At 36.2% G+C, this 15,990-nt stretch overlaps 1 protein-coding gene across 2 annotated transcripts in view; it reads left to right on the top strand.

Annotated features, from left to right (window-relative positions):
- LOC309511724 (uncharacterized protein) overlaps positions 1–14,987 on the top strand; it is a 50,500-nt gene extending 35,513 nt beyond the window's left edge. The window contains exons 7-8 of one of the 2 annotated variants that reach the window (XM_082186995.1): positions 561–3,980; positions 4,878–14,987. In XM_082186995.1, the coding sequence (XP_082043121.1) occupies positions 561–3,980; positions 4,878–13,718 (12,261 nt within the window). In that variant the 3' untranslated portion in view covers positions 13,719–14,987. Of the gene's footprint in view, positions 1–560 lie in introns of both variants that reach the window. The other variant, XM_082186994.1, reaches the window with a different exon arrangement.
- The last annotated feature ends 1,003 nt before the right edge of the window (positions 14,988–15,990 follow it).

The following is a 15,990-nucleotide window of genomic DNA, read 5'->3' as shown; positions in this document are numbered from 1 at the left end:
TTAAAAATAAATGGACACAATTACAGCAGAGAATTGATGAATTTGAGGATCAAGTCAGAAAACAGAAGGAAGAGGAAATACCAGAACAGAAGAAGATGGAAGAAGAAAGAAAACGTCTAGAAGAGACCAAAGCCGAGATCCAGGAGTTAAAGACTAAAGCTGAGCAGGAACATCATGATATAAACCTAAAAACACAAGAGTTAAACATATTGAAAGAACAGATTATGAAAGAAAAAGAGAAAGAAGAAGAAATGACAGTAATAGCAAAGATGGAGCGAGAAGAACTTGATCAGATAAAAACTGAATTGGAGAGAGAGAAAACTGAAATAGAACATGAGCTGAAGAAAATGGATGATGACAGGAAGATGATTGAACAGGAAAGAAATGACCTGGAGAAGATGAGGACTGAAATAATGACACAAAGACAGCAAATGGAGGAAGACATGAGAGAGGCAATCCAACTAGAGAGATCAGCACTTGACCAGAAAATACAAGAGATTGATCTAGAAAAGGACACAATTGAAAAGAACAAAGTAATAATTCAAAACTTAATGGATGAGGTGGAGGAACAGAGACATGATATTAAACTCAAGAAAGAAGAGCTTAACCTTGAGAAACAAAATATCACAGATGAAAAAGATATTCTGGCTCAAAGAAAGACTGACCTGCAAAATGAAGTTGAACAAATCAGATACATGGAGGAGCAAATAAAGAAGGAAAGAGAAAAACTGAAGGAAATGGAAGCTCATCTACAAAAGGACAAAGAATTAATTGAAAGTGTCATTGAAGAAACAAATAAACAAGAAGAAGAGCTGAGGAAAAACAGAGAACTTCTAGAACAAGAGAGAGAAGAAATGAAAAATAAATGGACACAATTACAGAAGAGAATTTATGAATTTGAGGATCAAGTCAGAAAACAGAAGGAAGAGGATATAACAGAACAGAAGAAGATGGAAGAAGAAAGAAAAAGTCTAGAAGAGACCATAGCCAAGATCCAGGAGTTAAAGACTGAAGCTGACCAGGTACATCATGATGTGAACCTAAAAACACAACAGTTAAACACACTGCAAGAACAGATTATGAAAGAAAAAGAGAGAGACAAAGAAATTAGAGTAAAAGCAAAGATGGAGAGAGAAGAACTTGACCAGATAAAGAGTGAACTGGAGAGGAAGAAAACTGAAATAGAGCATGAGCAGAAGAAAAGGGATAATGACAGGAAGATGATTGAAAGGGAAAGAAATGACCTGGAGAAGATGAGGACTGAAATAATGACACAAAGACAGCAAATGGAGGAAGACATGATAGAGGCAATCCAACTAGAGAGATCAGCACTTGACCAGAAAATACAAGAGATTGATCTAGAAAAGGACACAATTGAAAAGAACAAAGTAATAATTCAAAACTTAATGGATGAGGTGGAGGAACAGAGACATGATATTAAACTCAAGAAAGAAGAGCTTGATCTTGAGAAACAAAAGATCACAGATGAAAAAGATATTCTGGCTCAAAGAAAGACTGAACTGCAAAATGAAGTTGAACAAATCAGATACATGGAGGAGGAAATAAAGAAGGAAAGAGAAAAACTGAAGGAAATGGAAGCTCATCTACAAAAGGACAAAGAATTAATTGAAAGTGTCATTGAAGAAACAAATAAACAAGAGGAAGAGCTGAGGGAAAACAGAGAACTTCTAGAACAAGAGAGAGAAGAAATGAAAAATAAATGGACACAATTACAGCAGAGAATTGATGAATTTGAGGATCAAGTCAGAAAACAGAAGGAAGAGGATATAACAGAACAGAAGAAGATGGAAGAAGAAAGAAAACGTCTAGAAGAGACCAAAGCCGAGATCCAGGAGTTAAAGACTAAAGCTGAGCAGGAACATCATGATATAAACCTAAAAACACAAGAGTTAAACATATTGAAAGAACAGATTATGAAAGAAAAAGAGAAAGAAGAAGAAATGACAGTAATAGCAAAGATGGAGCGAGAAGAACTTGATCAGATAAAAACTGAATTGGAGAGAGAGAAAACTGAAATAGAACATGAGCTGAAGAAAATGGATGATGACAGGAAGATGATTGAACAGGAAAGAAATGACCTGGAGAAGATGAGGACTGAAATAATGACACAAAGACAGCAAATGGAGGAAGACATGAGAGAGGCAATCCAACTAGAGAGATCAGCACTTGACCAGAAAATACAAGAGATTGATCTAGAAAAGGACACAATTGAAAAGAACAAAGTAATAATTCAAAAATTAATGGATGAGGTGGAGGAACAGAGACATGATATTAAACTCAAGAAAGAAGAGCTTAACCTTGAGAAACAAAATATCACAGATGAAAAAGATATTCTGGCTCAAAGAAAGACTGACCTGCAAAATGAAGTTGAACAAATCAGATACATGGAGGAGCAAATAAAGAAGGAAAGAGAAAAACTGAAGGAAATGGAAGCTCATCTACAAAAGGACAAAGAATTAATTGAAAGTGTCATTGAAGAAACAAATAAACAAGAAGAAGAGCTGAGGAAAAACAGAGAACTTCTAGAACAAGAGAGAGAAGAAATGAAAAATAAATGGACACAATTACAGAAGAGAATTTATGAATTTGAGGATCAAGTCAGAAAACAGAAGGAAGAGGATATAACAGAACAGAAGAAGATGGAAGAAGAAAGAAAAAGTCTAGAAGAGACCATAGCCAAGATCCAGGAGTTAAAGACTGAAGCTGACCAGGTACATCATGATGTGAACCTAAACACACAACAGTTAAACACACTGCAAGAACAGATTATGAAAGAAAAAGAGAGAGACAAAGAAATTAGAGTAAAAGCAAAGATGGAGAGAGAAGAACTTGACCAGATAAAGAGTGAACTGGAGAGGAAGAAAACTGAAATAGAGCATGAGCAGAAGAAAAGGGATAATGACAGGAAGATGATTGAAAGGGAAAGAAATGACCTGGAGAAGATGAGGACTGAAATAATGACACAAAGACAGCAAATGGAGGAAGACATGAGAGAGGCAATCCAACTAGAGAGATCAGCACTTGACCAGAAAATACAAGAGATTGATCTAGAAAAGGACACAATTGAAAAGAACAAAGTAATAATTCAAAACTTAATGGATGAGGTGGAGGAACAGAGACATGATATTAAACTCAAGAAAGAAGAGCTTGATCTTGAGAAACAAAAGATCACAGATGAAAAATATATTCTGGCTCAAAGAAAGACTGAACTGCAAAATGAAGTTGAACAAATCAGATACATGGAGGAGGAAATAAAGAAGGAAAGAGAAAAACTGAAGGAAATGGAAGCTCATCTACAAAAGGACAAAGAATTAATTGAAAGTGTCATTGAAGAAACAAATAAACAAGAGGAAGAGCTGAGGGAAAACAGAGAACTTCTAGAACAAGAGAGAGAAGAAATGAAAAATAAATGGACACAATTACAGCAGAGAATTTATGAATTTGAGGATCAAGTCAGAAAACAGAAGGAAGAGGATATAACAGAACAGAAGAAGATGGAAGAAGAAAGAAAATGTCTAGAAGAGACCATAGCCGAGATCCAGGAGTTAAAGACTAAAGCTGAGCAGGAACATCATGATATAAACCTAAAAACACAAGAGTTAAACATATTGAAAGAACAGATTTTGAAAGAAAAAGAAAAAGAAGAAGAAATTACAGTAATATCAAAGATGGAGAGAGAAGAACTTGACCAGATGAAGAGTGAACTGGAGAGAGAGAAAACTGAAATAGAGCATGAGCAGAAGAAAAGGGATGATGACAGGAAGATGATTGAAAGGGAAAGAAATGACCTGGAGAAGATGAGGACTGAAATAATGACACAAAGACAGCAAATGGAGGAAGACATGATAGAGGCAATCCAACTAGAGAGATCAGCACTTGACCAGAAAATACAAGAGATTGATCTAGAAAAGGACACAATTGAAAAGAACAAAGAAATAATTCAAAAATTAATGGATGAGGTGGAGGAACAGAGACATGATATTAAAATCCAGAAAGAAGAGCTTGACCTTGAGAAACAAAAGATCACAGATGAAAAAGATATTCTGGCTCAAAGAAAGACTGAACTGCAAAATGAAGTTGAACAAATCAGATACATGGAGGAGGAAATAAAGGAGGAAAGAGAAAAACTGAAGGAAATTGAAGCTCATCTACAAAAGGACAAAGAATTAATTGAGAGTGTCATTGAAGAAACAAAGAGACAAAAAGAGGATCAGGAAAAACAAAGAACAAACACGAATAAACAAGAAGAAGAGCTGAGGAAAAACAGAGAACTTCTAGAACAAGAGAGAGAAGAAATGAAAAATAAATGGACACAATTACAGCAGAGAATTGATGAATTTGAGGATCAAGTCAGAAAACAGAAGGAAGAGGAAATACCAGAACAGAAGAAGATGGAAGAAGAAAGAAAAAGTCTAGAAAAATCCAAAGCTGAGATCCTGGAGTTAAAGACTAAAGCAGAGCAGGAACATCATGATATAAACCTAAAAACACAACAGTTAAACACACTGCAAGAACAGATTATGAAAGAAAAAGAGAAAGAAGAAGAAATGAGAGTAAAAGCAAAGATTGAGAGAGAAGAACCTGATCAGATAAAGAGTGAACTGGAAAGAGAAAAAACTGAAATAGATCATGAGTTGAAGAAAATGGATGATTACAGGAAGATGATTGAACAGGAAAGAAATGACCTGGAGAAGATGAGGACTGAAATAATGACACAAAGACAGCAAATGGAGGAAGACATGAGAGAGGCAATCCAACTAGAGAGATCAGCACTTGACCAGAAAATACAAGAGATTGATCTAGAAAAGGACACAGTTGAAAAGAACAAAGTAATAATTCAAAAATTAATGGATGAGGTGGAGGAACAGAGACATGATATTAAACTCAAGAAAGAAGAGCTTAACCTTGAGAAACAAAATATCACAGATGAAAAAGATATTCTGGCTCAAAGAAAGACTGAACTGCAAAATGAAGTTGAACAAATCAGATACATGGAGGAGGAAATAAAGAAGGAAAGAGAAAAACTGAAGGAAATGGAAGCTCATCTACAAAAGGACAAAGAATTAATTGAAAGTGTCATTGAAGAAACAAATAAACAAGAAGAAGAGCTGAGGAAAAACAGAGAACTTCTAGAACAAGAGAGAGAAGAAATGAAAAATAAATGGACACAATTACAGCAGAGAATTGATGAATTTGAGGATCAAGTCAGAAAACAGAAGGAAGAGGATATAACAGAACAGAAGAAGATGGAAGAAGAAAGAAAAAGTTTAGAAGAGACCAAAGCCGAGATCCAGGAGTTAAAGACTGAAGCTGACCAGGTACATCATGATGTGAACCTAAACACACAACAGTTAAACACACTGCAAGAACAGATTATGAAAGAAAAAGAGAGAGAAAAAGAAATTAGAGTAAAAGCAAAGATGGAGAGAGAAGAACTTGACCAGATAAAGAGTGAACTGGAGAGGAAGAAAACTGAAATAGAGCATGAGCAGAAGAAAAGGGATGATGACAGGAAGATGATTGAAAGGGAAAGAAATGACCTGGAGAAGATGATGACTGAAATAATGACACAAAGACAGCAAATGGAGGAAGACATGAGAGAGGCAATCCAACTAGAGAGATCAGCACTTGACCAGAAAATACAAGAGATTGATCTAGAAAAGGACACAATTGAAAAGAACAAAGTAATAATTCAAAACTTAATGGATGAGGTGGAGGAACAGAGACATGATATTAAACTCAAGAAAGAAGAGCTTGATCTTGAGAAACAAAAGATCACAGATGAAAAAGATATTCTGGCTCAAAGAAAGACTGAACTGCAAAATGAAGTTGAACAAATCAGATACATGGAGGAGGAAATAAAGAAGGAAAGAGAAAAACTGAAGGAAATGGAAGCTCATCTACAAAAGGACAAAGCATTAATTGAAAGTGTCATTGAAGAAACAAATAAACAAGAAGAAGAGCTGAGGGAAAACAGAGAACTTCTAGAACAAGAGAGAGAAGAAATGAAAAATAAATGGACACAATTACAGCAGATAATTGATGAATTTGAGGATCAAGTCAGAAAACAGAAGGAAGAGGAAATACCAGAACAGAAGAAGATGGAAGAAGAAAGAAAACGTCTAGAAGAGACCAAAGCCAAGATCCAGGAGTTAAAGACTAAAGCTGAGCAGGAACATCATGATATAAACCTAAAAACACAAGAGTTAAACATGGATGAGGAAATAAAGAAGGAAAGAGAAAAACAGAAGGAAATGGAAGCTCTTCTACAAAAGGACAAAGAAGAAACTGAGAGTTTCATTGAAATGGGGAGACAAAAAGAAGATCTGGAAAAGATGAACACAGATTTAAATAAACAAAAACAAGAGTTGAAGAACTGCAGAGACATTCTAGAACAAGAAAGAGAAGAAATAAATCATAAATGGACACAGTTACAACAGAGAATTGATGAATATGAGCAGTCAAAGACTGAGTCCATGAGGAACATTCTGGAGGTGAGCAGACAAGAAGGAGAAAACAACAAAATGGAAGAAAAACTTAAACAGGCCAACCAGGAATATGAAAGAATCATAGTGGAAACAAACAGGAGAAGGAATGAACTAGAGCAAATAATGTTTGATATATCTCATGAAAATCAAGAGATTGAGACCAAGAAAGATCTTTTGGAGAAAGAGAGAAATAACATCAAAAAGGAAAGAGAAGAGTTACAGAGACAAGCTGATGATCTGGAGATGCATACGACAAAACACAGAGAAAAAGAAGAGATGAGTAAAATATCAATGGATGACGAGAAGAAGCTTCTTGAGCAGAAAGCTGATGAAATTTTAAGACAGAAAGATGAACTGGAGAAAGAAAAAGATGAAATAATGAGGAAGTGGAATGAGCTGGACATTCTTCAGAAGGAAATACAAAAACAAAGAGATGAAATAGAAGAAATCAAAAATGAGTTACAGACTGAAAAGAATCAACAGCAGCACAGACTGGAAAAGAGTTTAAGAGCCATGAATAAGGAGAGGAAAGATCTGGAGAACATGAGGAATGAATCTGAAACACACAGACAACAAATGGAAGAGATGAGACTAAAAGCAAAGATGGAGAGAGAGGAACTTGATCAACTGATGTCCCATATATTGATGGAACAAAATAAAACTGAAAGGAGCAAGGAAATGATAGACCGTCTAAAGAAGGAAATGGATCAAACAAAAGCCAAATTGAATGCTCAAGAGGAGGAAATTAAACTGGAAAAGCAAATAGTGCAAAATGAGAGGAAAGAGCTAGAGCAGTTCAAGGCTGAAATCAAGAGACAGGCCGAAGAAATAAAGACCATAAAAGAGCAGACCCATCAACTAGAAAAAGAGAAAGAAGCATTTGAAACATTAAATGAGGAACGTTTACCAAAACAACTTGCTCAACAGAAGTCAGAAGAAACAGTCTCTCAAGGAAAACAGATACAAATAGACGAAGTCAACAGACTCTTGTCTGAGATTCAAAGGGAAAGGGAGGAACTTGAAAGAAACAAAAACATCTTGGAACATCAGAAGGAGGCACTGGAACAGATGAAGAGTATACAACCAACAAAGAGACCGGAAATCATTTCGATTAGTTCGGCAACACAAACATCTGATCTAGATTACATACCTGTAGGTGACATTTCAACCCCTCAGGAAGAGATTGTTGAGGAACACACAGCCATTCATAAGGAATATAGAACTTTCATAACAAGAGAGAAGGAAGATCAACTAGAAAGAATTAGAGGCCAAGAAGACATGGAGCTCAAACTGAGAAGTGAAGAAACCGAAATGGAGGCAAGCCGTGAGGACACGACACCTACAAGTGAATATAAATATGTACCAGATCCATCCATGGTAGTAAAGTTGGAGTTCAATAAAGATGAAACCAATAGCCTTACTGAGATGCTGAAGACTGAAAGAAGAGAACTAGAAAAGACAAGACTTAATTTACAAAGAGACCAGAAAGAGACCAAGAAAATGAGACAAGACATTGACAGAGAGAAGAAAGATCTAGAGAAATATAGAGCCGCACTTGAGAAACAATATGAAGAGATGGAGATATGCAGACAGAATATGGAAAATGAAAGATCCGAGTTAGAAATGACTCAAGAAAAAACAGAGATGGACATACAAAATATTCTAATGGAGACCAAGAGCAAACAGGAGAGAATAGAAAACATGGAAGTTCAACTTCAAGAAAAGAAGAGAGAAATGGAAACCATCTCAGATGAGATAAAACAGAGACAAGAGGAGTTGGACTTCATAAATACAGAAATAAAAAGAAAGAGACGTGACATGGAGGATGCCAAAGGAATGGAGGAACATGAGTTATTTGGCATGCTTACAGAAAGAGAGGAGACTGTAAAAAGACACATGGAGGAAATACAGAACCAAAAAGAGGCATTACAAAAGGAGAGGGATGAAGTAGAAAAAATACACGCTGGGCTGCAGAGGGAGAAAATGGAAATTGAGATGTGTCAGGCAATGTTGAATTCAGAAAAAAATGAGCTAAACAGAATGAGAGTCGATCTGGAGACACAAAAAGAGGAGTTTGAGGGTATGCAACAAAAGAAAGAGACTGAAAAAGATGAGCTGGAATCAAGGTTAAGGAAAGCAGAGGACACAGAGAGCCTTTTGGAGGACATTCTTAAAGAAAAGGAAAGGGTAGAACAAATAGCAGCCCAACTTTCCAAAGAACAAGAAGAGGTTAAAATTATTTTGAATGAAACAAATAAACGGATGGAGGAGATTAAACGGATTGAGGAGGAAATTAAAACAAAGCAAGTAGAAATGGAGCACATTGAAGAACTGAAACAAAAAGATGAACAAAAAACCCCGAAAGAGAGTGAAAATCAAGAGCTTCAGCTGAGAAGAGCAGAATTAGAAAAAATTAAGATTGAAATTGACATTGAAAGAAGAGAAATTCAGAACATGCGAAAAGAGTGTGAGAGAGAAAAACTTGACCTGAAGCAAATCATAACAGACTTGCAGAAAGAAAAACCACAGAAATCAGATGCAGAAGTGCAATATGATGAAATACATGATGTTATGGACTCATTGAAAGAAGAGAAAGAAGAAATAGAAAGGATGAAAGCTGACCTCCAGAACGAGCAGAGAGAAACTGAAACCATAAGGGACATTGTTAAAAGAGAGAAGGGTGAGCTGGAAGACAAGAAAGCTGAAATGTTGCAAATGACTGCAGAAATAAGGGACACGGACAGTGACAGGAACTTACAAGATGAAATGATGAAGATTGAAGCAATCCTCAAAGAAACCAAGAGACAGAAAAATGACCTGGAACAGGTGAATGAGAATTTGATCAGGGAAAAAACAGAGATGGAAAGCAATTGTCAGATACTAGAAAGAGAAAAAATAAAACTGGAGACAAGATTACAGGATTTGGTGAATGAACTGAATATTAAGTTGAATGAATTAGAAGCTCTTCAAAAGTCCCAGATGGAGGAGAGAGAGAAGAAAACTCAGGAGAAATTGACTATGGAAAAGAGTGAGCTAGAACAACAGAGGTTTAAAATGTACAAACAAGCACAACAACTGGAATACATTGGGGAAGCTTCAGAATGGAAGAGGGATGAGACACAGGTAGCCACTGAAAGGACCAAACATGATGAAGAGAACAGGCAAATCTTGAAAATTGAGAGAGAGGAGGTCGCACATCTGAAAGATCAATTACTGAAAGAGAAAGAAGATGTTGAAACCACCAAAGAGAGAATTAACAGAGAGATGGAACATATTGAAAAGATGCAAACCCAATTAGATGACCAAAAAGAAGAAATAGAGCTTGAAAAACAAAAAATAGAAGACTTAAGAACTGATATTCAAGACAAGACAAATGCTCTCGACAAAAATATGCAGGACATACAAAAAGACAGGGAAAATCTGAATGTTTTAGTAATTCAACAACAAAAAGAAAGAGAAGAGATGGATATACTAGCAGAAGAAAACAAAAGAAAAGAGGAGCGTGCAGAAGCTGAGATTCAAAGACAGCTAGAGGACATAGAAAATGTCAAGGTCAGGTTGGTAAAAGAGAGGGAACAAATTGATCGGATGAATGCAGAAATACGGACTAAAAACAAAGAACTAGAGAAAACAATCAGAAAACAGCAAGAGGAGATTAAAATCAAAGAGAATGACATGCAAATAGAAAGAAAGGCTTTAGACAAGATGAATATTGAGCTAGAAAGGAAAAACACAGAAATAGAAAACAAGAGGGAGAAAGTAACTCTCTGGGAAGCAAATATACAGAAACAGAAAAATGAGGCAGAAGAGCTAAAGAACATCTTAGAAAGAGAGAAAAGTGAACTTGACAGAGAGAAAGCTGAAGTACAACAAGAAAAACAAGAGATGGAAAACATTCTGAAAACCACCAAGAGTGAGATGGAAGACCTGAAGCAACTGAGAAATGAAATTGAGGAAGAGAAGAAAGACATGCTGGACAGACTGTCAATGGAAAAACATAAAATGGATCAACTAAAAACTGAGTTACAGTTGGAGAAGGAGAGCATTGAAGAGGACAAGACGATGTTGAAGCAATTGATGAATGAAATAGAAAATAAAAGATCTCAACTGTACAGTGACACAGAGAAGATGAACATGGACCAACTAAATATTCAAAAAGAAAAAGACTCCCTGGAGGAAATCAAGGCTGATTTACAAAGAAAGGCTGAAAAACTTAATGAGGAAATGAGAAAAACAGAACAAACCACCTATCAAATCATCAAAGACAAAGAGGACACTCGAAAGAGTCTGGACGACATGAAGAGAAAGGAAGAAGAGCTCAGTACTGTGCATGCTGACATTGAAAGGCAGAAAAAGCTTCTGGAATCTGATATACTGCTACTTCAGACACAAAAAGAGAGCTTGGAGAAGAGCAAAGAAGTGAATGAGACGCTCAGAGAAGATCTTGAAAAACAAAAAGAAAATAATGACTTGACAATGCAAGAACTTCACAAAGAAAGTCTGGCCTTAGAACAGATGATAACTGACATAACACAGCAGAAAGACACATTGGCAAACACACAGAATGAAATAAGACTTAAAGAACATGCACTGAAAAACAAAGAAAGAGAACTTGACACACAAAGAAAAGATATGGATAACCTAAGAAACATTGTCATGGCTGAGAAAAAGCAGCTGGAAATGAGACAAAATGTTATAAATCAACAGCAGCGGGAGGTTGATGACTTGATTGCAGAAAACAGAAAAATGAGAAATGATCTAGAGAGCATGAAAACTCATCTGGAACAAGAGAGACGGCAACTGCAGGAAAACATCAAAACATTTGAAGACCAGAAGAATGTTCTTGATCAAAGCAAGGTTGATGCAGTGCAACAGACTGATGAGCTTGAGAACATCACAACAGATACAAAGATGGAAAAGGAATATCTTGGAAAGGAAAGAGAAGAGATTGATGCTTTAAACAAGCTCAACGATGCTATTCAAAAGGACAGAGCAGAGATTGAAAACAACAAAAAGACCATTGATAGTGAAAAACGTCATATCGAAATGGAGAGAGCTGCTTTAAACAGACTGAAGGAAGAGGTTGAAGTCAGCGAGCAAAGAGTACAGCGCGAGAGAACTTTGCTGCAACAAGATAAAGACATGATACAGAAAGAAAAAGAGGACATGGAATGCATTATAGAAGAAAAAATGAGAACAACAGAGGAACTGGATAATCTCAAAGAGCATATAAACAGAAAATTATCCAAACTGGAGACGTTAAAAATGGAGATTAAAGTAAAGAGACAGGAAGCAGAAATGCATTACTTACCAGGAGAGATGAAAACAGAAGACTACTCAAAGAGGGATGCTGATGTCCTAAGTGAGGCACAAAAAGCAGATGAAACCCAAAAATATCAACTGAAGACCATCTCAATAGATGCTGAAACGCAAACGGATGACATTAAGAAAATAGATGGTAGCGGACAAAAGGTATTAAAAGAAGAAACCACTGCAACAAAGACAAAACAACCAACTGTGACAAAGTTAGAGGACACTCACACATCTGAGGTGCAAGAAATAAGGGAATCTTTAAGTAAAGCAATGGAAGATTTGGAGAGAATGAAGATAATGATGAAAAAGGAGAGAGATGAACTGGAACAAGCTAAAACTGACATTCAAAGGAGGAAGGAAGACTTTGAGAGAAATATGGAGGAAACCATGAAGGAAAGGTCAAGAAATGAAGAAAAACTGCTACAACTTACACAAGACAAGGAAGATTTATCAAAAACCCTTGATGAGAAAAATAAAGAAATAGAAAGCGTCACAGAAACATTAATGAGAAAGATGGGACAACTGGAAAAGACTATAGATGCAATGGAAAAACAGAAGGAAGAAGTTGAAAATGAGTTGCTTCGACAAAAACAAAATGAACAGGAGAGACTAAAAATCCAGAGACAGACAGATGATACTTCCAGAAAGAAAGTCACATTCAAAGACACTAGAGAGGAGAAAAAGGCAGACCAAGAAAGCAAAGCACAAACCTCTAAAACTGAGGGAGAAGATCTCCAGCTAATGGATGACACAACCCTAGAAGAAGACGAGCTTAACAACATGCGAGTAGAATTACAGAGGCAACGTGATGAAATGGAGAATAAAATGAAGATCACACAAACTGGCCTCCTTGAGCTGGACAAGGCAAAAGAAGACCTGCATAAAGTGAGGGATGAATGTAGAACTGCTGAACAAGAAAAGGCAGTGATCTTGGAGAGTCTTGAGAGAAGTAGGAACAGTTTGGAGAAGGTGCAGGCCGAGATCTTAAGACTTACAGAGGAGATTGAGCATCTCACTCAAAGCTGTGAATGCAAAAGAAGAGAACTGCAACAAATAGAGAGTGGCATACAAAGACAGATGAAGAGGACTCAACAAGAAACTGATATACAGAGCCAACTAGAAAACCAAGAAGTAGTAGAGACTCCAGATTACACTCAAAAACATTCAGAAGACATTAAGGACATGAGAACCCAAGAGACACAAACTGAAGACCAAGAAAGAGATGCTCTACCACACTATGAAGAGATAGATGCAATGAAAAGGAGAATACAGGAAATGAAAGGTGAACTAGAGAACAAATTACAAGACATCCAGAGAAAGGAACTGGAAAGAATAGGCATGCAAAGAGAAAAACTCGAGTTGGAGCTACGGAAAGCTGAGACAGAAAGATATAATGAAGCCCTCCGGCATGAGAGAGAAACCGACAGACTCAAGCTCATGGAAAAGGAGAGGGAAGTACTTCTTTTAAGGGAGTGCATGCTGATAGAGATCAATCGACTGAAGAGCAAAGAGACAGAAACAAGTACACAGCGCTTGGAGATGATGGAGCGCCTCGTCGGTGATGCAGCGTTAAGGATGGACCGATTCAGACGGGTTACGGACAGAGCCGTGCAAACCCTGATGTTGGAAGAAGATGGAGAGCAGTTCGGAAGAGCTCAGAGAGTGACGACAGATCAGGAGGAAAGTGTCAGTGGAAGGGTGGAGATTTCTGAGATTTCTCTGGATGTCCTGAGTGAGGACAGGGAGGAAGGAGCAAGAGCAGAATCCCAGAGTGGGGGCGTGGCTGGGCCAACTTCACGGAGATTGAGGCTTTTGCACTGGATCAGAAGGTGTTGCTGTTGCTGCTGTCCCAGAAATGCTAGAAACACTGTGGAGGACACAGAGGACATTTTATAAACACAGGTCTTGTTCATTTAGTCAATCTTCACATGGAATTTTAATGAAAATTAGAAGCACTTTCTAAACAAGTACAATCAATTTTTATCTGTATATTATATGTAGTGAAAAAAAACAAAAAAACAAAAAACAAAAAAAAAACATAACATTTCAGTAAGGTCTACAATAACAAAAAAAAAAAATTGGAATTCTAGAAAGCATAATAAAGTCATAATTACAGCTTATTTGCGTAGTACCAAATGTTTAATGTTTATCACAGTTCATATGATCCAACAAATCTGAGCTTTGCATTTTCAAAGCACAACACAGATGTTTGCACAAAGTACCAAAATTAATGTCATGTAGGAATCAAATAACTCATTAGCATAATGTATGCGATACATGTGTGTGTCTGTCTGTGTACTGTTTTCCCAAATGAATCTGTGAAACACTCTGGGATCTTGATCAACTGATGCTGAAATTATCTATTTTGATTTCTCATAGCAAATTACTATAATTATCTAGTGTTTTTTGTGTTATACTCCCTCCTGAATCTTTCCAAAAGGAACTGAAGTGTTTGGCTCTCTTAATTGACAACTCTGGAAATTTCTGCGAAACTATCTGTGAAAATACAAAGCTCACCTGTTATGTTCAAAGGTCATTATGCACATTCCTTTGGGGTCTGAGAAGAGCACTGATGAATGTGAGAGAATGAATATCCTGTTCTTACAACTGCACCAGTTCGAGTGCTCCAGGTCGTCTTTGTTGCGTTCACATTCTTGCAGCTCTGCATGATGGGAGTGTTGCAAATGTGCCCTGTATAACATGGATACACAGAAGCTGCTGTGAGTGATGAATTTCACAAAGGATCCACAGTATGCCAAAGAACCGCCAGTGAACTAATTACAGTGGCCAATTATTTAGCAACTGGACAAAAAGAGAGCTTTGTGAATTTTTTAACTCAGATTAACAACGAGGCAATCTATTTTTAGATGATAACACCATCAAGTGTCCATTAAGAGGATCAAACACTCATTATTTCTAAAACAATTCTATTCTAATTTAATAACTATATCCCAGAGTCATGTACACACACACACACACACACACACACAATATATATATATATATATATATATATATATATATATATATATATATATATATATATATATATATATATATATATATATTACTTTCAGTGTCTTGGCTTGGACTTCTTGGTCTTTCACAAACAGTATATTTTGCAATACATTGCTTTGGAATGAAATAAATAAAAATCTGAATTTACCATTTTTTTATGTTCGTTTTTCTTCAATATTGTGCCATAGCCTCCTAATTTCAGAAGACTGCTATAATGCGTCTCAAACCATTGCATACTCAATTAGGATAAACATGGTTACTTGCTGTATATGTTTGTGGCATTGCTGACGGATCCATATCAAAGTAAAAGAGTATTCCCATGGCAATCCTCGATTGCAATAATGACCTACAATGGCAACATCTTTCACAATCACAACAGAAAATCTAAATACTGCCCTAAACTCACTAGCAGAAAGGCAGTGCGAACATAAAACAGACTAGAACCAAATAGAAAGAGTCATGCAAAGAAACAAACAAACACAAGAACATGTTAAGAATTTTACAGTGATTTTGTCAAGTTGACACTTTTATGATGTATTCATATACAAAACATTCAGACTGGACTGACCTTTTGTTGGTATCAGATGATTGTGGCAGATCAAACCATGACATGAAGTTCGAAAAAGAACATATTCAGAAATGCAGTGATTTTCCAGAATAAAATAGTTATGTTGCACTTTAACACAAGTTAATACAGTTTTGTATGTTTTCACATTACATTTCTTATCATATTTACCATTGTGACGGCTCAAACCGTGGCATGTTTATGGAAAAAGCCATGCAAAGAAACAATAAACAAAGGACATGATAGAGATTCTTTTCAGATAATAAAGAATTTTTTTTTTTAGATATTTACCTAAATGAATAGACAGATCTCTTGTTCGCCTAGATAAACACAAGTTTCAAAGTGACTTCAATACAACTGTATGACATCATAAAGTGTCAGCATATATGAATCAATTACCAATAACTGCAGCAAGCTACTACTTACCATTTTGACGGCTCAAACTGTGGCATGAAGATAGAAAAAGTCATGCAATATATATATATATTTTTTTTTTAAAACAGAAAAGAACATGTTCAGAAATACAGTGATTTTGCACTTTGTATTGATGTATTCATACAAAACATTCAGATTGTGTTGCATGAT

The sequence above is a fragment of the Leuciscus leuciscus genome (genome assembly GCF_965113295.1).
Source record: "Leuciscus leuciscus genome assembly, chromosome: 12".
NCBI lineage: Eukaryota > Metazoa > Chordata > Actinopteri > Cypriniformes > Leuciscidae > Leuciscus > Leuciscus leuciscus.
This window is presented reverse-complemented; position numbering and strand designations above follow the sequence as displayed.